Here is a 24,433-nt window from a genome sequence, read left to right as displayed (position 1 = left end):
TCAGAAAGCCTTTGACAAGGTCCCTCACTAAAGGCTTTTAAGCAAAGTAAGCTGTCATGGGATAAGAGGGAAGGTTCTCTCATAGATTGTTAACTGGTTAAAAGATAGGAAACAAAGGATAGCAATAAATTGTCAGTTTTCAGAATGGAGAGAGGTAAATAGTGGTGTCCCCCATAGTCATAAATGATCTGTAAAAAGAGGTGAACAGTGAGGTGGCAAAATTTGCAGATGATACAAAACTACTCAAGATAGCTAAGTCCATGGCAGACTGTGAAGAGTTACAAAAGAATCTCACAAAACTGGGTGACTAGGCAACAAAATGGCAGATGAAATACAATGTTGATAAATGCAAAGCAATGCACACTGGAAAACATAGTCTCAACTGTACACATAAAATGATGGAGTCTAAATTAGTTACCACTCAAGAAAGAGATCTTTGAGTCATAGTGAATAGTTCTCTGAAAACATCTACTCAATGTGCAGTGGCAATCAAAAAAGTGACCAGAGTGTTAGGAATCATTAAGAAAGGGATATCATATTGCCTCTATATAAATCCATGGTACACTCACATCTTGAATTCTGCATGCAGATGTGGTTGCCTCATCTCAAAAAAGATATATTGGACTTGGAAAAGGTTCAGAAAAGGGCAACAAAAATGATTAGGGATAAGGAATGGCTGCCATATGAGGAGAGATTAATAAGATTGGCAGTGTTGAGCTTGGAAAAGACACAGCTAAGGGGAGATATGATTGAGGTCTATAATATCATGACTGGTGTAGAGAAAGTAAACAAGGAAGTGTTATTTACTCTTTTCTCATAACACAAGAACTAGGGGGCACAAAATGAAATTAATAGGCAGCAGGTTTAAAACAAACAAAAGGAAATTTTTTTTTTTCACACAATGCACAGTCAACCTGTGAAACCTCCTTGCCAGAGGATGTTGTGAAGACCAAGACTATAAGAGGCTTCAAAAAAGAACTAGATACATTCATTGAGAATAGGGCCATCAGTGGCTATTAGCCAGGATGGGCAGGGATGGTGTCCCTAGCCTTTGTTTGCCAAAAGCTGGAAATGGGTGACAGGAGATAGATCACTTGATGATAACCTGTTCTGTTCATTCCTTCTGTGGCACCTGACATTGGTCACTGTTGGTAGACAGGATACTGGGCTAGATGGACCTTTGGTTAGACCCAGATGGCCATTCTTATGTTATGTGACCTACGTATCTAGTCATAAGTAACATAAAAATGTACATATGTAAGGTTCAGAGTAATAGTGTACTTGCAGTAGGATACATTAATAAAGCACCCCTGACAGGGATGCAGAAAGCTACTCTATGGATCTGCACATTTATTACTACTGTTATACTTCATGAGCAAGATGTGGTACAGGGCCCTGTCTTTCATGGACTGAGCCCTACAAGAATATGTAGAAGATACTTAAGATTGATTTAAGGTTATAAAAGTGTATAAGTTGTCTAATGTATAATAATCATATTACAGCAGCCACCTGGGAGCACCAGCTGAGGTCAAGGATCCATTGTGCTACATATGGTATTAACACATAGTAATCAGGGCCGGCTCCAGGGTTTTTGCCACCTCAAGCAGCGCAAAAAAACCAACAAAACCCACAGCAGTGCAATCGCGCCACTGCACTCTTCGGCCGCAATTTGGTGGCAGGTCCTTTGCTCTGAGAGGAAGTGAGGGACCTGCAGCCGAATTGCCGCCAAAGAGCCGGACGTGCTGCCCCTCACCACTGGCCACCTCAAGCACCTTTTTGCTGAGCTGGTGCCTGGAGCCAGCCCTGATAGTAATGGACTGCTCCTGCCTCACAAAATCTTATAAGCTAAATTAGAGAAGACAGAATGAGAGGGGAGACAGAAAGGTAGAGAGGCTTGCTCAAGACTAAACAGCAAGTCAGTGACAGAGCCAGAGATATACCCCATGGCTCCTGGGACCTAATCTAATGCCTCAGCCCCCAGGGTCACAAAAGCTGTGTACTGTAATGCATAATCGCAAGTAGCAGCAGTTAACATTGCTTATACAACTTTGGATTTGATTTTGCTTTGATGTAAGAGCTTAATGGTGCATTAACACTTTTACATTTAAATTCCATTTCTTTTTTTAAAAAAAAGAAAATAGCAAGTTTTGATTGTCAGCTCCTTAGAGCTCTAACTTGCAAAAAAGTTACAAAGTCAAAAACCCAATTGTTGTAACTAGAACCGTTCAGCTGCCATAGGAAACAATTACCTCTGATTAACGACACCCAAATCCAGGTGCCCTTGCTCAAGGAGGATCAATTTTCACCCTGCTTTGGATTACTAGAAACATTTGATAAGTGACTCCAAGCTAGATATAAGTACTTCACATAGACTCAAGTTTAATAGATTTTGCATTTCCTATACATTTTGTAGCACATCCCATTAGATATGGAGTTAGGTATACTAACTACTTCAGATTTTAAAATACTAATGTAGTAACATGAAAATTAAATTTTCTATGCATTCCATTCCATCTGTGATAGCTATTTCCATGCCAAAGTTGTTGCTTTCAAATTTCAGCAGTTTCTTCCGAACATGCTCTGTTCAGGTCATAATTAGTAAAGTTTATGGCAGGTAGGAGATTAATTGCATTCATTTGTACAGAGAATAGAACTCAGGACTTCCTGTTGCCCACTCGTGTGTGCAGAAGGACATTTTGATGGGAAAAAGCAACAGAAACAAGAATAAGAACCGTATCAGATTCTAAGCGTTTCAAAATATGTAGAAAGTTACTCAAATTAGTCTACAGTGATTCTGCAGACTAGCGACTCCATTTTGAACTAAAATAGCTGGGCATCAGTCCCTAGATTTAAAAATCCCTCCCATACATATTGAAAACAAATTTCCTTTGGTGTAAGGCTAGCCACCAATCTAGAATTCATAGCATTTTCCAAGTCTAATTGTAGCTTTCAATTCTCCAGTGATTTCTGTTCCATAGCTTTTCAAAAAAAGTTAACAGTGTGTGTGTGTGTGTGTATATATATATAAAAACACACACTTTTATTCTCACTCAAAACCAAACATTCAAAAACAGCTGAATCGTTTCCCCCCCTTGACACTTTCAAATAAAATTCACCTTGGTGCAGAGCTGAAAGGAGGGAATGTTTAATGCCAAAAAGGTGAAGGATTGCGAAGTTCTGACAGTCTGAAATACGAGTTTACTAAGCAAACATTTGCAGTCTTAACTATAGCAGTTACCAAAGATATATTACTATTTTATGTGCATAGAGGTACTTATTCCTGGATGAAGAATGATCTACTAGACAGAACCCATTTGACAATGCCACTCCTTTTAGAAGGGGAGTATACATTCCAATTTCGAAGGCTACATGTGGATGACAAGTATCAGAGGGGTAGCCATGTTTGTTGCTTTTTACAGATCCAGACTAAGAGTCCTGTGGCACCTTATAGTCTAACAGATCTACTGTTAGTCTATAAGGTGCCTCAGGACTCTTCGTTGCTTTATGTAGATGACAGAAGCTGCAGCAGCTGGAGTACCTATAAGCCATGCAGAATGGCTCCAACAGATTTCTAAACAGATGCACAAGAGTCACTTCCCTCCACTCCCCCAGTTCTGGTGCCTATGCTCTTACTTTGCATTTTTTCTTCTTAACCAGCTGTGGGTGGGGAGCAGAACATTGTGACTGATGTTAAGCTTATTTAACCTTTTGCAGAATCTTTAATTCTGATGAAAAGCCACCCATGTGAAAAGGAAATATTTCTGTAACATGAATGTCTAATTTTGCTGGTGCTAGTAATTGTATTTTTACTGTCATAGGATCTTAACCTCCTTAGTTTTTGAAGCTCACTTCTCTTTTCTTCCTTTTAAAAATAAGTTCTCTTTTCACAATTTTTAGCTTTAAAGAACCATTTGATAATTGGTGAGTGCTAAAATTACCAACTACTTTCAGGTTTTCAGACCAGTTCTGCTCAAAGAGCAATTACCAAAGGTAACATAACCATCCATATAATTTTTTCCTTTCTTTATTAAGAGCAAGTCATCCTTTTAAAATATTTAATTTTAACTTCCCATCACCTGTCACCCAAACTGTTTTTGTTCCTCTAACAAGACATGCAGTTCTTACTTATGCTGTATGTAAATTGTAAAGCTGTATGTGTATACCTTTTATTTTGCATCCTTTCAGCCACTCTTTAACCTTTCCCTCCTTTCTTTATGGTACGCTACTCCATCCATTTTCTATTCTGAGGTCTTAACTTTATCCTGTTCCCCTTCCTTCAGAGATATACATGTCTATCTAAGTTACGTGCATCACAACCTCCAATGCAGTTAGTCTGCCAACTGCCCACCAAGGTAGGAGGTAATGTTACCTTTATCTGGAAAAATGAAGGTAATGGAGGCACAGAGACACTAAGAGTAAAATTTTCAAATGCACACTAAAGGTATGCTTACACAGCAATTAGACACCCACAGCTGGCCCATGCCAGTTGACTCAGGTTTGCAGGGCTCCTACTGCGGGGCTCTTTCATGTCTGTATAGACTGCTGGGCTTGGGCTTTTCTTTGCTGTGTAGACATACCCTGTGTGCCTCATTTGCAGAAATGACTTAGGCACACAGGATCCCAAATCTCATTGAAATTCAGTGGAACTTAGGAGGCTAAGTCAATGGGTGCTTTTGAAAATCTTACCCTATGTGATTTACCCAAGGATACATAGAAGTCTGTGGTAGAGCAAGGAATTCGATCGGGGCCTCTTAAATCGCTGGCTAGAACAGCAGAACAGAATGCCTAAGCCCATAAATACTCAGAAGGCTTCCTAGAAAAGACTTGATACAAATTGTATTTATAGAGGAAAAGAAGGATATTGGCATAAGGGGAAACAAACTGTTTGTTGCTGACCCTTTTTGAAATCTCTATTCACTGGAAATTCCATTCAAGGTTTTTGAAATTTTAAAATTTTAATATTCTAAGGAAAACTTGTTTTGTTGAAGGTCCAGAATATCATGGATAACTGCATTCACAATTTCCTACAAAGTAATATTATCATACATTATCTTTGTATATTGACATAAGATCAGAGATGTGCATGGAATGTCAATTTTCACTGTAATGCTTGTAAATTCAGTAGTTTCATCACAGATTCCTTGTATTGCAAAAGGTTGTTTTCTGTTTCCCCTTCATTTTTAAGTGCAACTACAGCGGTTTTGTAATTCTGAACTATCTCAGAGGCAAGCAGCTCTTCCTTAGTTACTTCAGTGGTTTTCTCTGCAGCTCTTATTCGAAGAAGCGTGTCCAAAGCATTCTTCTGAGAGGGGCTATTATCCCAGATATACTCCTCCATGTCAGCTTCAGTCTTCTCGTTTTCCCACATTTCGGTTTTCTGAAAGAAAACAGACATCACCTTAAAAATGTCACTACTGAATACCGAAGTAACAACCATCAGGAAAAATCTAAACTCTCATCCCTCTCCTACAAAAAATTGTTTTAAGATTTTTGTCTTGGATGAAGTTTACTCCAGTGTAGAGTCTATGCAAAAAACCTTCAACAGAGCTTAAGTGAAATTTTAAGAGGTGAACAGGCTTTGTTTTTGACTTCTGCACAAGGTGAATTTAACTCGGTGATTGAAGTTCAAATGTTAATGTAAATATAAGCCTGGAAATCCATTTCAAATGTGTATCATTTGGCATGATTGCAGTAATCTAGAAAGAAAAAGAGCTGGCAGAAGCAATAATTAGTTTTTCAGTTATGTAAAGTTACTGATTACAGCTCAAACTCCAAGAGGAAAAAAAAAGCCCAAATACTCCAAAATGTTATTTTAAAATAATGAGCCGAATTCCACTGTCAACACTGGAGTAGCTCTGTATTTACACTATTATTGCCAACATTGGAATCTGACCCAAAGTTTGTGAAATGAAAGGAAGTTTTCCCTTCATTAGTTTGGAAGTTGGCACACCAGCCATACGACTATCTGGATCAACACAGCTTACTTTTGGTGGTCCCAGTTTGTGTAGTCAGACTTAGTCAAGTCACCAGATTTTTTTTTTGAATCATTCCACACCAAACTGGACTCTACTTCAACACCTTCAGGACATATCGTCATGCAAAGGATCACAATTCAATTCTCTTATGTACTTAGACTAAAGAACTTGGTTAATCATCAGAAAATGACACAGCGCCCATCCATAGAATGGCCAAGTGGTTTTAGATTGTGTTTTGAAAGAAGTAGTGGTATCATGCAGCTTGTCGCTCTAAACTCCTGATATAGTATATTTCATCTTTTCCTTTTACGATCAAATTCCTTGAGTTCAATGATGATCATACTGGTGAAACATGAAATCATATACATTCTTAAAAGTTAGCAAAGTTATCCTGCTTTTCATACCAGTCCCTTTTGCACACTGGCTCTCTAGGGCAGTCTGTCCAGTTCAGAAAGAATTTAAAAAAAACAAAAACACACAATAACCTCTCACAGGTATAGGGTTTCTCAACAGTAAAGGAATGAGTGTTGCACCTGGTCAGTCCTGGACTAAACTCTCGTTCTTTGCCAGAATCATGTCCTAGGTTCAACAAAAGATCATTGTGAGGCCTTTGAACACCTTTAAATTCCAGCAGAGGTAATAAAAACTAATTACGGTCATTACATTTATCTCTTCAGGAAAATCCTTCTCTGTGCACATTAACTGATGGGATTTCAAAGATGAATGTTGATAAATAGATTAACACAGCTTCCCATCTCTCTTGAACATGCTGTAGGATTTTGTAAAAGTAATATCTTAAAAGGTATAGATTACTATATACCAATGTGTTTGAGTAGTACAGGGAGGGAGCCTTTATTACATTGATTATAAAGCACGGATTACATTAGCAATTTTCTACTGTATTCTTACAAACTCCCAAGAAAGTAAGGAGTAGGTGCACAATACACATTGTTTAGGAAAAATGTTGCACACATGCAGGTTTAACTTCCAAACCTTTCAACTACTGCTACAATCGATGAATTGTTAGGAAAAGTTCCAGCAACTGGTATTCACTTGGTCTCCAATAATTTTCACTTTAAAGTTTAACTAGAGATTTAACTACAAATAGTTTTTGGACCAATTCAACTAGATTGGTTTAAGAACTAATTTAGGTAAATCAATCCAATCTCCTAACACGGACATATATAATTTAAAAGTGTTTTTAGCCTTGCCGATGCAAGCACGTGTGGGAACACAGGAAGTTTTTTTATACGTCCAAACTGTAAGGTTAGGTAAGCACTTAAATTACTTAGTGAGATTGTGCAATCTCAGTTACTGGCAGTTTTTAAGAACAGGTTAGCCAAACACCTGTCACAGATGGTCTAGATAAATTTAGTCCTGCCTCAGTGCAGGAGACTGGACATTTCTATGATTCTAAGCTTCCAATCCTTTTTGTTGCCTTTTACTGACTTTTTTTAAAATTTCTGCTACACAGAGGCAGAGAGGAGCTCAGAAATTAGCACAATATTTTAAGAGACAAGGTATGTGAGGAAATATCTTTTATTGGACCAACTTCTGTTGGTGAGTGTGAGGGCCTATAACCCCCCACCCTTTTGTAGGAAGCTTTGTAATCCTCTATATAGGGGCTAATTTTTCCACTGCCTATAAGAGTTGCTGTCACTGTCATGGATATGCCATCGGGGTACTGGTTGAAAAGGGATACAAACAGTATGTCGGTGCCGGTCCCTGCCATTGATAAGGGCATCTGAATTCTAACATAATATAATATGGTAATAAGTAATGCTTCAGCTTTATTAGTTTATAGGTTCATATATTCAGGTCCTAGATTTTAGCTAAACTTAATAAAGGGCAAATAATTGTTAAGTAAAAGCCATGGTTTTAGTTCTCAAACAGACTTGCTTAGCAACATATCAGGCACTGGGTGTGGAGATACTAAATATGAGGAAATGGGGTATGAAACACTGACAAAAGAGGAACTAGAAGGGGGGACAAGGGGTCCCCTCGAGTTNCCCTAGAGGGAACACAGGAAGTTTTTTATATGTCCAAACTGTGCAATGCAAAGGGATTTTAAATTAGACCAATGAAATTGTACTACTAGTTTACAAACAGGCTGGAGTGTCGAAAAGTAATTCTTAAAATAAAACAGACTGCTTCTAAGGATGGGGTATGGGTGTGATTTCAAAATATGTTCCTTTGCTCTGTTACAAGAAGCCAGAATCATTTGCTGAAACGTTGGTGGCCATCCTTCAAAATGAAATGTTATCCTAGCATACATAGATCCAGAAGTGTATCATAAACAGGAAACTGAACAGAAACTAGATTTTCGCAGGCTGATTGTATTAAGTAAATTTAAAGACCTTTCAACCAGACGATTTACTGCATGAGTAAAAATAAATGAATTTGGAATTACACTTCCATCTGATAACACATTAGGGTAATCAAACCCATATGTGAACTCACTAATAGGAATGCTACAACAAAACATTAATGTCTCAGTTTAAAGGGTTATAAAGTGTGCCAATGAGACAGTGATGCAAAAACCACGTACATCAATATAAAGTCTTAATTCAGAGTGGTAGCTGCCCATTTCATCTCCTCCAAAATTCAGTATTTGAGTGAAGGATTCAGTGAGAACTTTAACTTTGAATAAAGTTGCGACAGTTGGAATATTCCAACTGTGTGTGTTTACCATTTTTCTGGACTCACTGCTGTATTAGGTTAAAAACCTTAAATATATCCTTACTCAATACGCTGAACTGAAATGGCTGCTCTTTCAAAAACACAGTTTCCAAGAAGCATTAGCCAGACCCACCTAAAGGTGCATTCACCTGATAGTGCAACTGGTTCTCCAGTAAACACTTCCAATGAAAGCTATAGAACGTTTTTTTTTTTAATCTAAGTTCAGAAAGTGTCTGAAATAGATACTACAAATGAGATTTGGGGGATTTTTGCACTCCCCAGAACAGAGGAGACTTTTTTAAAATGCCATAATGAGAATAAAGGTGTGTTACTGTGCAAATCTTTTGTATCAATTGTGAACCTTCCAAAATAGAGACTTATAACTGAATTGCTAACAAAGCCTTAAAATTAAAAACTGGATTCAAGACAATATCAAAAAGCCTCATTATAAAATGACACTATAAACATAAAAAAATAGTGATTTTTAATCAGTTAAGACATTTAAATCACATTTTTCTTGGCTTTTCTTTCAGTTTAGCAAGTTGGCGGCTGCAGTCGTACCCAGGATTAAGGTTGCCAAATCTTCTGATGTGCCTTTTTAGAAAAGTTAAATATTTAAAATGTTTTAAAATAACTCATTGTAAGTGGCACACAGAAAAATCAAAGACAATTAGAAATACTTAAGAACTCACGTTAGGCAATTTTCCTGTCAACAGCTTGAATAGTTAACACGTTAAATCAGAGATTTAATGCTGTTCAACAAAAATGCAAGTATTTTTTAGCAGTTTTTTTACAAACCTGAAAATGGAAGTTTAACCTGAAGATACCCTAGAATGAGTAGGTCTCTTTCTACTATGTTGAAATAGAATGCATTTTAGCTACTTCATGGACCTGCCTCACAAATTTACAAGTAGTAATAAAGAGCAATCATTTGGAACATACTAACTCAGTTAAGCAACTCTAAAAACTGTCAAACCTATTTACCTACCAATCACTGTGCATATACTATATCCTTGAACTGCACTTACAAGTTCTTAGCTAGCAACTTGAAAGATAAGTATACATGTAAAGACACTTAATAGGCAAAATATACTTAAAAACATCTGTCTGACAGAATTCACTACGTTAACTGTAAATGCTGCTATAGGGAACTTACTCTTATGTAGCCTTGAAGGTGAGCTTCAAAGCAAAATATATTTATGACAGAAATCTTGCTGTAAGTTTTAAAATCAAAGCATACCTGTCAAATGTCACACCCGAAGCACATTTGCCCCCAATGTCACTTTTACCCATGTCAACTGAAATGTCACTACATGGAATCAGAGATACAAACAATGAGTGAAGTTTCCCCTTCAGCTCCCTCTCCTCCCAGGTGCTAGAGATCACTCAAGAGATGCTGAACAAGAAGCTTCCACCCATCACTCTTTGATGGGGGTGGATAGGACTGCTGTATCCTGGTCCTGAACTGTTAACACATTTTCCCGCCCCCAGGAAATAGTCATGGTCTGAGGGAGAGAGCACGATAGGAGTTAATAAAGAAATTCAATGGGGAAGTGTGGAGAGGGAGACAGGATCATTGCAGGAAGAGGGCAAATTAAAAGCAGAAAAAAAGAATGAGCCAAGTGGTACCAAAGAAATAAGGATGAATGAAAAACAGGTATCTCTGTCTCAGAACAATAATGTAGGTTGTAAAGGAGGAAGGATGATCTTATAACTAATGACAACTCCTGGGTTCCATGCTTAGTGCTGCTACTGACTTACTAAGCAACACTATTACCTCTATCCTTCAGTTTGGCCATCTGTACAATGGAGATAATAGTGATCTTGGGATGGAAGTATCTGTACTTTTTTGCCTCTTTTGGTTGTGTAACGATCTGAAAGTCCAAACAAAGGTTTTCAGAAAGCAAAGATCTTATGGAGACTAGAGAATGAGTAAAATAAGGATATCAAAAAACTGAAAGCAAATATGAGAGGAAAAAGAATATTTTAAGGCGGCTTTAAAACTTTGGATTTTTTGCTCAATACTATACCTGATAAATACTTGGGAGAAAGGATGTCTCTGAAGATCAACCTCCCCAGTCTTTCACCTAATGCAAGACTCTGCACCATATATTTGAGAGCCTTTCCCTCCCCAAAATTCTCCAGCAAATCCAGAAAAGATAAGATTTGACATTGAAGATATTTCTAAGTGAATGGTAAAAAAAAAAATTCTCCATTTGCCTTATTTAAAATATTTTAGACCACCTTGAACTTAGTTTCTGTTTTTGCTTGAAGTTCTCTTTTACAAGAGACATGCTGACATGGTATTCCACTGCAACACATCGAAACAATGCATGATTTGGCATGTACAGAGATTCACCCCAAAAGAACCTGTGTGTTCACTAGTAAAAGGTGTGTCCTTGAGTTCACTAGTATTTTACCTTGTGTTAAGACAAGGCAGCATGCAATTTTCAGGCAAATTAATTTGTCAGGTAGTCTAACTTGACCAGCTAATTTGTATGAAAACTACAAATTCCCTTGTCTTCACTATGATTTTACAAGTTAGTGAACTCAAGAACACACCTTTCCTCCTAGTACAGCCTTTGAGATAAGTGCTTGAACCCCAGCCTGCACAGTTTCACAGTACAGCCCCACAAAGACACCCATTCAAGTGATTTGTTGTATGTAGGCTTGGGGTAAAGTGACCCTCTTGTCACATAGTCCAGCTTGTCTGGCTGGCAAGACAGACTGGAATATCTCAGGGGACTGACTCCATGGAAAGACTGTTACAGTGCTTTAGGAGTTCATGCTTGTTAGTGGGTTGGGGAAATCTAATTATAGAACATACAACCAGTTTGGGGTTTCTACCCTGCTTTTTGACAGTCTGCCCTGAGGCTGGCACTCACGGTCTTGAGTCACTCCAGAACAATGCCATATTATTTCCCATTTAAACAGAGATCGTTTGGAACTTTCCATTCATTGGAATCACTATTCTTACTTGCATCAGTAACACCAGGAATAAAATTGTAATATTTGAAACACACTTAATGAAAGCCTCTAAAGAGCAGCCCCTCTAAAAGGGAAATGCATCAGAATCTGCATGTGTGATTAAGTTTAGTTACTGTTATCTACCTTATTCTCTCACTATTCCAAACAAAGTAGAAGTCTAATTTTAATATAGTTATCCCAGAATGGGATATCTATCCAATCTATCCCATTGGCAGGAACGGAAACTTCGGCCACTAGGAGCTGTGAGCAGGCCACCAGCCCTACGGACGGTCAATGTAAACAAACTGTCTCGCAGCCCGCCAGCAAATTACTCTGACAGGCTGCAGGTTGCCCACCACTGATCTAAATCACTGATCACCACATTCTCTTCACTTTTGATTTTAAGTATTTGAATCCAGGTTTCCAAGATGGATGGATTACTAATTCCAGATCCCTGTATACTACTTAATCCTTTGCTTTACATGCATACAGAACTACCTTTTAAAATTTATTTTAATGACAGGAATACCCTTTGCAAATTAAATTATTGATTAACAGGTGGACAATAAAAACCAAGTATAATGCATCATAATTAAGGCTATGTTTGTGTCATGGAATCTGAGTTCCAGAGACCTCCGTGATATTCTGTGCTTCAGCCCAGGGGCTCTGGGACTCCAGAGATGGCAGCCAGCGGGACCCTGGCAGGATTCCAGCAACAGGCAACAGCAGTGACAGGGCCCCCCCTGCAAGGTAGCAGCTACAGGTGACAGATTCTTGAGGGGGTCCTCCTGAGGGTTCCAACAACGGGCGACAGTTTCATGCCGGGGATGGGTGGGGGAAGAAGTAGGACACCTCAAGTGGGTGGCTGGGGGTGTCCCATTTTCTCTCTGGGAAATATGGTCACCCTGCAGCTCCCTGCTACCATGGAAGATGGCCCCCTCCCTGCAGCTTCCAGCTGCCATGGGCGAAGGGGGAACCCCACAGCTCCCAGCCACCCCAGTGGAAGGGGAAACCATGTAGCTGCAGCAGCAAAAGTCACAGGCAATAAACAAAAATTCACGGAAGCTGTGACCTGTCTGTGACTTTTACTAAAAATAACCATAACAAAATATTAGCCTTAATCATAAGACATTCAGCAGTCAAAATTAAATATTTTAGTTGTAATGTATACAGTGCACCAGTAAATATGCTGTATGATTTTGTAAAAGTAGTATCTTAAAGAAGTATAAATTACTATATACCAATGTGTTTGAGTAGTACAGGGAGGGAGCCTTTATTACATTGATTATAAAGCACGGATTACATTAGCAATTTTCTACTGTATTCTTACGAACTCCCAAGAAAGTAAGGAGTAGGTGCACAATACACATTGTTTAGGAAAAATGTTGCACACATGCAGGTTTAACTTCCAAACCTTTCAACTACTGCTACAATCGATGAATTGTTAGGAAAAGTTCCAGCAACTGGTATTCACTTGGTCTCCAATAATTTTCACTTTAAAGTTTAACTAGAGATTTAACTACAAATAGTTTTTGGACCAATTCAACTAGATTGGTTTAAGAACTAATTTAGGTAAATCAATCCAATCTCCTAACACGGACATATATAATTTAAAAGTGTTTTTAGCCTTGCCGATGCAAGCACGTGTGGGAACACAGGAAGTTTTTTTATACGTCCAAACTGTAAGGTTAGGTAAGCACTTAAATTACTTAGTGAGATTGTGCAATCTCAGTTACTGGCAGTTTTTAAGAACAGGTTAGCCAAACACCTGTCACAGATGGTCTAGATAAATTTAGTCCTGCCTCAGTGCAGGAGACTGGACATTTCTATGATTCTAAGCTTCCAATCCTTTTTGTTGCCTTTTACTGACTTTTTTTAAAATTTCTGCTACACAGAGGCAGAGAGGAGCTCAGAAATTAGCACAATATTTTAAGAGACAAGGTATGTGAGGAAATATCTTTTATTGGACCAACTTCTGTTGGTGAGTGTGAGGGCCTATAACCCCCCACCCTTTTGTAGGAAGCTTTGTAATCCTCTATATAGGGGCTAATTTTTCCACTGCCTATAAGAGTTGCTGTCACTGTCATGGATATGCCATCGGGGTACTGGTTGAAAAGGGATACAAACAGTATGTCGGTGCCGGTCCCTGCCATTGATAAGGGCATCTGAATTCTAACATAATATAATATGGTAATAAGTAATGCTTCAGCTTTATTAGTTTATAGGTTCATATATTCAGGTCCTAGATTTTAGCTAAACTTAATAAAGGGCAAATAATTGTTAAGTAAAAGCCATGGTTTTAGTTCTCAAACAGACTTGCTTAGCAACATATCAGGCACTGGGTGTGGAGATACTAAATATGAGGAAATGGGGTATGAAACACTGACAAAAGAGGAACTAGAAGGGGGGACAAGGGGTCCCCTCGAGTTCCAGCTTTGCTTTATGCAGTATATGCAATATAATAGATAATGCTTGCTTAAGGGAAACTCCAAGGAGGGGTTATCAAAATAACCAGCTCAATCACTGCCAGAACACGTGAAATATGTTCAACTAGCTTGCTGATATGCACTATTTTAATGACTTTTGCAATATGTATTTGCAATCAAGAGGTCATAAGACAGTTAATATAATTGCAAAGGAAACAATAACTGGAAATATCCCCAAACTGAACTTACAGTAAATAACCTGCTGATTTGCAAAATTGTATTACCAAAAATGGTAGTGTAATCAGTGTAATCTTTATGACGTTTTGCAGTTTTAACCTTTATAAGCTTGGTAAAATTTGTAAGGGACAGAGCGGCTTATCTCTTGCATGAAGTTATGCCGTCTCTCCCTGTGTGCATACTTGTAATCTTGTTATAACAATAAAGGTGCCTGAGGCAGTCTGATCCAAATCAACTGGGTGGTGGTCTTTTCCCCGACAGTGAGAGAGACATGCTTTTATTGGGGGCCCTAGACTACGTGGGTTAAACTAGACCGGGGTCGGCAACTTATGGTATGTGTGCGAAAGGTGGCATGTGAGCTGAGTTTTGATGACATGCAGCACGGGCTGAGCCACTCAGCCTGCCACCACTCTGGGGTTCCGGCTGCTGGCCCCTTGCCAGCTGGGGTTGCTGCCACAGCCCCACTCACCTTGCTCCCGGGTCACCAGCGCAGGATCCAGGCCTCTGGCCCTCCTCAGCCCTACCAGCCACTAGCTCCACTCACCTCAGCTGCCGATCTGGGGTTCCAGCCTTACTCAGCCTGCTTTCTGGTCTGGAGTCCCAAAGGGCCACCCCGGGCTCTACTCTTGGCCTTGGATCAGTGCTCTGCAGCCTCCGCGCTGTGGCCCACTGTCCCCAGCCTGGGACACTGAGGGTTGTACACGAGGCAAGAGGGGATGCAGCTCAGCACTCCCATCTTAAAATTGCTTATATCAGACCACACTGCGTTTGACCTTGTGCCTGCCTTCTATCGCCATTTTTTTTCCCCCCACTGAGAGTCGATGGGAACATTTGACAATATGGCAGCTCGTAAGAAAGCGAAGCTAGATGTCTGATCATTTCAGCCTGCTTGGACAGATGCATTTGGATATATTGAAAAGAAGGACCGTGCTATTTGTGCTTTCTGTTATGGAAGTGTTGTTTGTCACACATCAAGAGTTCAACAACATTTTGAAATGAAGCACAAGAAAACCTCTCTTGATGAAGCAGACAAGCCTGAAATCGATCAAAAAGGCAGTAGCAGTCTATGAGAAGCAAAGCAGTGTTTTTAAAAACTTAAGTGTAAGTAAAAATCAAGCGACAGAAGGAAGTTACAAGATTGCACAGTGCATTGCAAAAAATGGAAAGCTGTTTACAGATGGTGACTATATAAAAAGTTTTTCTCAGCAGTTTGGAGATTTTGTTCAATGGTTTGCCAAATGAAGATACAATCATATCTAGAATAAAAACTGCCCACCTCTGCCAGAACAGTTGAAAGATGCATACATGAAATGGCAGAAAACATTAAGGAAAAGCAGATGACTGAATTAAAAGACAACAGTGTTTAGCGTTGCAGTTGATGAGAGAGTGGATATAAACGACATTCCACATTTGGCAGCTGTTGCAAGATATCGTGCTTCTGATGAAAACCAAGAGGAACTTTGTTGCCTAAAACCCCTGCATGGCACAACAAAGGGGGAAGATATACTGGAAAGTTTTGTAAGCCATTTTGAAGAATGAGGAGTTGACAAAATATTTTGTGTGACAACAGATGGTGCTCCTGTCATGGTCGGAAAACAGAAGGGATTTGTACAGTTACTTGAAGATCAAATTGGCCGCCCGACAGTCAAATTTCACTATCATCCATCAAGAAAACTTGTGTGCTAAAAATTTCTAATTCAGAGCCTAATAATGTGATGAATACAGTGGTGCGAATTTCCTTGTTGCTCGATCTGCTTTGACTCTCAATTTCAAGCACTGCTAGAAGAGATGGACAGTGCTTAGAACGACATCCCACTTCACAGCAACATTCAGTGCCTAAATTGTGGCAAGGTTTTGGTGCGTTCTGTAAACTTTTGTTGTTGTTTTTTTTTTGTCTTTTTTGTTGAAAAAGAGAACAAAACTACCTCAAACTGGATGATAACAAATGGCTGTGTAAGCTCATGTTTCTAACTGACATCACCATTCACCTAAACGAACCCAACTTTTGTCTCCAGGGTGCAGGGCAAACGGTTCTGGATCTTTATAAAGCCTAGAAAGCATTTGTTGTAAAACTAACAGTTTTTTCCAGGGATATTCAAAACTTCTACTTTCTGCTACTTCCAACTCATAAAAGAGCTATCAACACATTGCACTGTCAATATCGATGAGATTCAAAAGTATATGAAAGAACTGCAATTAGAATTTTTTTGACCGATTTCAAGGTTTCCAGTGATTTGGCCCAATGCTTTCTTTCCTAATTAAACCTGAAAAGTTCAACAAAAGCAACTTGGATTTGTCTGTATTTCAGTGGATGGGTGCTAACGATTTCGAAATGAAACTCATTTAGTTAAAAAGCTCAGAATTGTGGACATCAACGTTTGTGGATCCGCGGAGCATACTTGAAGCTACCGAGATAGATCATGTGGCCTCTATTCTGACCTGCTGGACATCCCTGCCCGTTAAATTTAACTGTTTGAAGAAAACTGCGTTTGCAATGCTTTCAGCATTTGGATCCATATACCTGTGTGAACAGGTATTATCACACATGAAATCTGTCCTCTGGAGCCAGTTAACAACTGATCACTCAGAAGCCTGTGTGCAGCTTAAAGTATCCAAGTACATGCCAGACATTGGAAAACTCAGCAAGGAAAAGCAAGGGCAAGGATCACATAAGATCTGCATTAATTTTAAATAAAGCTTCTAAAACATTTGGAAAACCTTGTTTACTTTACATATAACAGTAGTTTGGTTATATATTATAGATTTATAGAGAGTCTGTAGCGAGGGGGCCTCACTCCCCTGTGCTCCTGAAGGGAATAGGCCAGAAAAGGCTCAGCTACGGATGGAGGCCCAGCCGCCTGTCCCCACCCCCCAGAAGTCAAGGGGCGGGACAGGAAGCCCAAGGCCACCGCCGCCTGTTCCCGCCCCCCGGAAGCCAAGGGGCGGGACACGAAGTACAAAAGCCCGGCCCCAGCGCTCAGTCAGGAGAAGGCTGCCGGAGAAGGCAGACGCTGGGGTCCGAGCCCTCGCTGGGCCCGGCCTACCCCGTGCCTAGTATCCGGAGGGGTACTGGCCCGACCTCCCCTGGGGCCAGTACCCAGAGGAGCTGACTGAGCTTCCCGACGTTCGGCCTGTGGAGGAGCTGTCCGGACCTCCCGACGCCGGTACCCCGAGGAGTGGACTGGACCTCTGGACGCCGGCTACCCTGAGGAACCCATGGTTTGGGACCCCCCGGACAACGCTGACAGAGGGCAGGTACCTAGTGAGGGGGAGGTTGGAAGCGGTCCGGGGGCAGCCGACTCCCGTCAGGCTGCAGACTCACCTAAGCCAATGTCGGTGTGTTTCGGTCAGGATCCCCCACCGACCGTCAGCGGCGTTGACTGCTGCTAGGGCCCCGGGCCAGAACGCAGTGGAGTGGGAGGGCCTGCGTTCCCCCTGCCACTCCTTCAAGGGTGGCAGACTCCCCCTCCTCTGGCCTGAGTGAGCTTAGACTGTGTATTGCCCCGCCCTGCCCAAGGGCCTGGGCTTATATACTGTTGCCTTATTCGCTCAGCCCCTGCTGAAAGGCCTGACTGCTGAACTGCTTACGGTCCCGCCCTGACCCAGGGCCGGGAGCATCTAGAGACCAGTCGTTGGCCCAGCCCTGCAACCGAGGGCCTGAGCCACTTACTAACTGTTGTTGGTTCGCTCAGCCCCGCAGCGAGGGACAGGCCCCAAGCCGACGGAGTGCGGTGAGCCGGTGTGGCTCCCCTCCGCCCTCAAGGAGGGTTGAGCCCCGGTTCTGCACGGTTACAGAGTCCTTCTAAAAAACGTTAAAATGTATTACTGGCACGCGAAGCCTTAAATTAGAGTGTATGAATGAAGACTTGGCACACCACTTCTGAAAGGTTGCCGACCCCTGAACTAGACAATCACTAGATTAGAATGAACTCACACAGGAAAAAGACAAAAGACAAACACCACATCACCAGTGGCTGAACACTTTTCACAAAGCAATCACTTCATATCTGATCTATCAGTCCCCATCCTCAAAGGAAACCTGGACAACAACACTTTCAAAAGATGAGCCTGGAAGCTTAAATTCATAACTTTGTTACACACTAAAAATCATGGTCTTAAAAAAGAATGGATTTATGCCTTATTACAATAATCTGTAAAACACTAACCCTCTCCCGCACCTTTGTTCTATGACTACGGGGTGTTAATAGGCCACTTTACCTTGAATGATTCCTCAGAGTATGTGCTAACTATCTATTCGATTTTTAGCTGTGACATTTAGTACCTTTTCCAGACCTGACAAAGTCCTCTGTATAACTTGAAAGCTTGTCTCTCTCATCAACAGCAGTCAGTTCAATAAAATATTATCTCATCCACCTTGTCTCTCTAATATCCCAGGACCAACAGGGCTATACAACTGCTGCATACTAAACAAGTCAACTAATTTTTCCAGGTCACTGTTCCTTCTCTTTTCCAGATCATTAATATTAAGAGAGATCCTTACAACATTACTCATTAACCTCATTTCATCTTGAAAATTGATTTTTTATTTCTACTTTGTTTCCTCTCCATTTCCAACCCACAATATAAGTTTAAATCTCAATGATTATTCCTACGTAAATGAGAAAGATCGGTTTATGCCTCCTTTAACCACTTGATGGCAGCAAACTACCATTCTTTTGACACTAAAAAAATTTTCTTCATGCTATTATACTTGCATCCATCTAAAATTAATACAAGGACTATTACATGCCTATTATAATTACTGCTTTGTATACCGCTATCAACAGTAAGACAGAGACACTTCATTTAAGTTCTCGCAATGCTGCCCTTTTTGTTTGGCAACGCAGACCATGGCCACCACAGGCTCTTTCCTGGGGACAATCTGCAAAGCCAAGACACAAGGAACAGAGTCTAGACCATCCAAAGTGGGAACAGAACAAGACTATAGTAAACTATCTCCCCACCAACCCAAACATTACAGCATCAAATAGAGAGTACAGTAGAACAAAGCATAGGGTCATTCAGGCATTGGTTAGAAAATTACAGTTCATATGGATAGCAAACTGCCTATTCAGACAGCTACTACATGGTGTGTAAAAACTAATAATGTACAAGTGTTAACTTAATTACCGATTAAGATGAAAAAGCTGCAAAATATAATGTTAAGCATTACTATACATTTTCAAAATATTGTAATCAATGTTTTAAAGTTTGTATGTTGGAAATTGTCACCAAAATGTCATCACTTTTGGTGACAAAACATGAAAGCCTGCCTTCCTGAAACTCCTGTGCATAGGCTTATATGGCAGAAAGTTTGCTATGGAAACGTAAAGTGTAACGCATCTACCTTTAAATCTCACCACAGTGTATGACTATCAGCATAACAATAATATCAAAGCTGACCAATTAAGATAACCTCAGATTTTCCAAGGTCATTGATGTAACGAAGAAGTTCACTGTTTGGGAGTATTGTCTCCTGGTTTTTGTTTGTTCTGTGGGCAGCACTGCAGAGCCCGTCAAGGCTGTTTGTGGGGGGATCTTACTTGTGCATTTTCAAATTTCATCATGTTTTATTTTTTAAATGCACACTTAGCTTTCAGTTTCCTGGCTAACATCGAGGCCTTTGAGAAAAGCAGTTTTCATCTGAAGAGGGACTGTATAGAAAAAAAGCAAAAAAACAAAAAACAACTCACTGTGAGACTCCAATGTTGTCTCAATGTCTCCATATCAAATTGGATAATTTTTTTTTTTGTCAGGATTGCAAACAACCTGGAATCTAAAAAGTTAATATGGGCATCTGCCTTCTTATGCATCTTCATTAGCACTAGAGAGGCTGTAGACAAATTAAGTTCTGTATTAGAGCTATGCAACCCACTAGCCCGCCTACAATTTGCACAGGCGTGACCAAGGACATCATAATTTAGAGAATTACTGGTGAAGCTGCATGAGGGGAAAAAAAAAATCCAAGTTGGTTTCAAGATTGCATGTTTAGTATGCCGGGCTGGCAGTTCGATTTGTGAATTGAGGAAGTTTGATATAGTGGATGTCAAACTCCTCTATGTTGTATGCAGTGTAGATGTAGCCATGTTGGTCCCAAGTCCTGTGGCCTGAAGAAGAGTTCTGTGTGGTATGAAAGCTTGCATCTCTCACCATCACAAGTTGGTCCAATCAAAGATTACCTCACTTAGTCTTTCAAAAATCCTCTGTGGCAGACAATCACTTTATTGGGTATAACTATATTAAGTAATGCTACAAATATCAATTAACTGCACTTTAATTAAAAAAAATATAAAATTGCACAGTGACATGATCTAGTGAAGTTTGCTCTGCTCTTCCTTGTGTGGTTATTTCCCTCCCACCCGCCATTTCTGTCCCCAACACCATACTGCCTTGCAAATTAATCACATTTATTATCAGCCCACTGATGTGCTGCCAATATTTTAAACAGGTTCCCACCGAAATTTTTTTACTTAGCCTGTGATTAGAGGATGGATGAAGGATTAGAGGATTTCCTACTTTGTTTTCCCATTTAAACAAATGGATTTTAAAAAAACCGTAACCAAGCAACACAGCTGGAAAATGAACATAAATGAAATATGATGGAAATGCTTATACTTTATTAAAGAGAAATCTATCAAATGTATAGATTTGGGAGGGATAGCTCAGCGGTTTGAGCACTGGCTTGCTAAACCCAGAGTTGTGAGTTCAATCCTTGAGGGGCCACTTACGGATCTGGGGCAAAAATCAGCACTTGGTCCTGCTAGTGAAGGCAGGGGCTGGACCTGATGACCTTTCGAGTGCCCTTCCAGTTCTAGGAGATAGATATATCTCCAATTATTATTCTATACTATTATTAAGAGAGTAAGAAGTGTTAAACGTCAGTAATTTGAAAAGGGATGGGGATGATATTTTTCAATAGGATATAATTTTCAAAAGTACCAAAGGGACTTAGGAGCTTAAATCCCATAGACTTTCAATGAGATAGAATTATGTACGTAGGACCCTCTTTTGAAAACTGTACCCAAAGACTTTAGGGTGTCCAGGCATATCTTCCTCCATATCTAACATGTCGGGCAATCAGGTACATTCCAAAGAGAACCAGAGCCCTTCTGATTAAGAAGTCTTCTTATGCCATGGATGGGTTAGCATTATACTGTGTTGAAATGAATGCCAGACACAGGGAAATCATCCTAGTTCTCCCCTCAAAATGGTTGTGGAAACTTAAACTTCACACTTTGCCACATTTACCCCATACTTACAGATTCTCCAAGGGAAACATACATTTTGGTAAACTTGGAACTCAATCCTGGAAAAAGTGCTGAGTGTCTTCAACTTCCATAGGAGTTTGCATGATCAAACTATTTCTGGGATCAGCATGTGGGAAGTCACTTCCAACTATGCCTGCGTAGTGGCTTCAAGTAAAACCATAAAATGTGTTAGAAGTGTTTCTACACCTTCTTTGTAGGCCTTCTGTGATCTCACCCATTCACATGGTTCCAACTACCCACCACCTTTACACCAGTGACTCACAAATCTACTTCTTGCACTCCTGACTTGTTTCCATGTGTATAATTCCTCATCTCAGCCCGTCTCTCCAGCCCCTCTTTCTAAATATTTCATTGACAAAAACTTAACACAGCAGAATTAATTCCTGATCTTTCCTCTCAAGGTGTCATCTTCACCCCATTCTTAGTCACTGTTGAAACCACAACAATCATCTTGTCATTCATTCAGGCTCAATTTAGGTGGTAGTCAGACTTCTTCCACTCCCTTGCCCCTCACGTCCCGCCATAGTTTCTTCCTCCACAGCATTTCCAAAATCTGACCTTCGCACACTCACCAGTATTAAACGACTACCCAGCCACTGCTTTATTTCTCATCTGAAGTACTGCAGCCTCAAATTGCCTATCTACTGTTAATTCAAAAAAGTACCTACTAAGATCATTTTCCTTTCACATTATTTTGACCACATCAATAACACACTCTGAATTTCTCCACTGGCTTCACTGCATCAAGCAGAGTATTCTTGTGCTCACTCTTCAAGCACTTCCCAATTCTGACTCTTCCTGACTGTTCATCTCAATAGATCAACCCCACTCCACTCACTCATACTGGTCTCATCTGAGTATTTATCAGCTGCTCCCACAATTTACTCCATGCCTTCAATGCTGCCTGTTATACACAGAACACACACACTGAATTAATCCACACAAACATTCCTACCTCCAAAGATTGACACCAAACCAGTCAATCAGGGATGGCTGATATTTGTTTCTAATTAGACAAAAATAAGCCCTGTAAACAGACACACAAAGAAACTTCATATTAAACAATATCTTATCTATGCAATTGTTACTTTATTGGTTACTCCTGCCCTCTTCTTTCCTTCTCATTTAGTTTGTCACTGACTTGTTGCACATATAGACTGAACACACCAGAGCAGCAACTGTCAGTGGTTATTTTTACAGTATCCAGCACAATGGAGACCCAGTTCTGATTGGACCCTTCAAGTGCTACTGGAATATCGATATCTATAAAATCAGAGTTCCACTACTAGAGAACCTGGTCCTTGGACTGAAGCCTCAGTTAGAAAGGAAGAAATGCTCCTCAAGACCAAACTTGGACCTGGAAGGCAATCTTTGGGGAAAAAAGTACATGAGTTTTCTGCGAAGAGTGATCCACAGGGGATTTTTTCCAAAAACCAACCAACCCAGAATTAAGTATGTATGTGTTACTTGGGAACAAAGTTATATCAGTACTTTACTACTCCTGCATCACTTTATACAGGTCAATAGTATGCAATTTACCAAGCATTGGACAATCCACATAGAAACTGGCAATTCCCAACTCTGAGAAAAGGTTTAATTAGGAGATACTATAGTGAGACCTCATATTATTATGTAATTATTTTGACAAATTACTTCCTAATACTAGTACATATGCTGTGGTGCGTCAAACAATTAAAGCCAAGTTACACTTAAAACATAACTACACTTTCTGACCTATATACAGCCCTTGGTTTTCATATCCTGTTTGTTCTCATATGTGCTAATTTGCAAGTTTCAGTACTTCAAAACAGTTCTTCCAGTCATTAGTACAAATTAGAGAAGATCTACAATAACTACAACAGCAAGTACTGCATTGGGTCTTTAGGTCTCGCATCACAACCTGCAACACAAGCAGTAACAGTCAACACGGAAAGGAAAGGCTGGCCTCATTTTCTTATTGCATTCCACCAAGCACACTCATGCAAGCATGCAATGTGGCACCACTCTGTTGGCAAGGTGACCAAATCTCGAGATTACTTTTGTCTAATGTTAATGTCTATAGTTAGGACTAATCCCCCCCAATATTTAAAGTTCACACAGATTAAAACAGATCACAGCTTGTTTGCTTACGGTTAACAAAATGCATCAAAACTATCTTTCAGCAGGTCTATTAAAAGAGATTACCACTGATCATGGAAAAAAAATCAATTATGTCACAGCAGACCATCAATTTTTCATGGAAATCAAAGACAATTACAACTGATTGACTAATTCATCAAATATTAACATGGAAGTTGAAAGGTAATAAAAGGGTAAGAGACTTGTGTGTATTCAATACACAGCAAGCACTCACATGGCAATATCGTATGGCCTGGACTTCTATCACTAAGTAATGCTAGAGCAAAGGACAGATGTGTTGTTTGCCTGGAATTCATAAAAAAGGAACAGTGTTTAGCCTTTGTCGTCACTGTTCTACTACTGGAAACTTTGATCTGTCATTTGAGTTCAAGATTTGTGTTACTGGTAAAGAGAAAATACCTATGTTGGTAGCATACCACTGAAAAGTAAAAGCTTATGAAACTTATTCTTTAAAACATAAATTCATAAACCAAATTTAATAGCATGTTGTCTATAATTACATCATACACATCCTTCAAGGCAGTCTGATCAAATGAAAATCCCTCACTGAATGTGTTATTACATATTTAAGTAATTATAATGACTGAAGGCAGAAATTAGACTTTTAAAGAATGTTGATAATGGGGACTTATACGACTAGAAAGTCAACAAAAAATAGTATTATGAAGGGAAACTAAGGGTCTTCTCATACAAAGGCAAGACTAAAAATACAATCCAATTTAACTCCACTCTGACTAAGGGC

General features: G+C 39.8%; 1 protein-coding gene across 2 annotated transcripts in view; it reads right to left on the bottom strand.

Moving 5' to 3' along the window:
• Positions 1 to 3,121: 3,121 nt before the first annotated feature.
• The window catches only part of MRPS35 (mitochondrial ribosomal protein S35), a 55,013-nt gene continuing 33,701 nt past the window's right edge, over positions 3,122 to 24,433 (bottom strand). For both annotated transcript variants that reach the window (XM_032783982.2, XM_032783983.2), the window contains exon 8: positions 3,122 to 5,377. In XM_032783982.2, the coding sequence (XP_032639873.1) occupies positions 5,099 to 5,377 (279 nt within the window). In that variant the 3' untranslated portion in view covers positions 3,122 to 5,098. The remainder of the gene's footprint in view (positions 5,378 to 24,433) is intronic.

The sequence above is a fragment of the Chelonoidis abingdonii genome, chromosome 1, assembly GCF_003597395.2.
Source record: "Chelonoidis abingdonii isolate Lonesome George chromosome 1, CheloAbing_2.0, whole genome shotgun sequence".
Taxonomy (NCBI): domain Eukaryota; kingdom Metazoa; phylum Chordata; order Testudines; family Testudinidae; genus Chelonoidis; species Chelonoidis abingdonii.
Note: the sequence above shows the minus strand (reverse complement) of the source record. Positions and strands in the feature narration are given on the sequence as shown.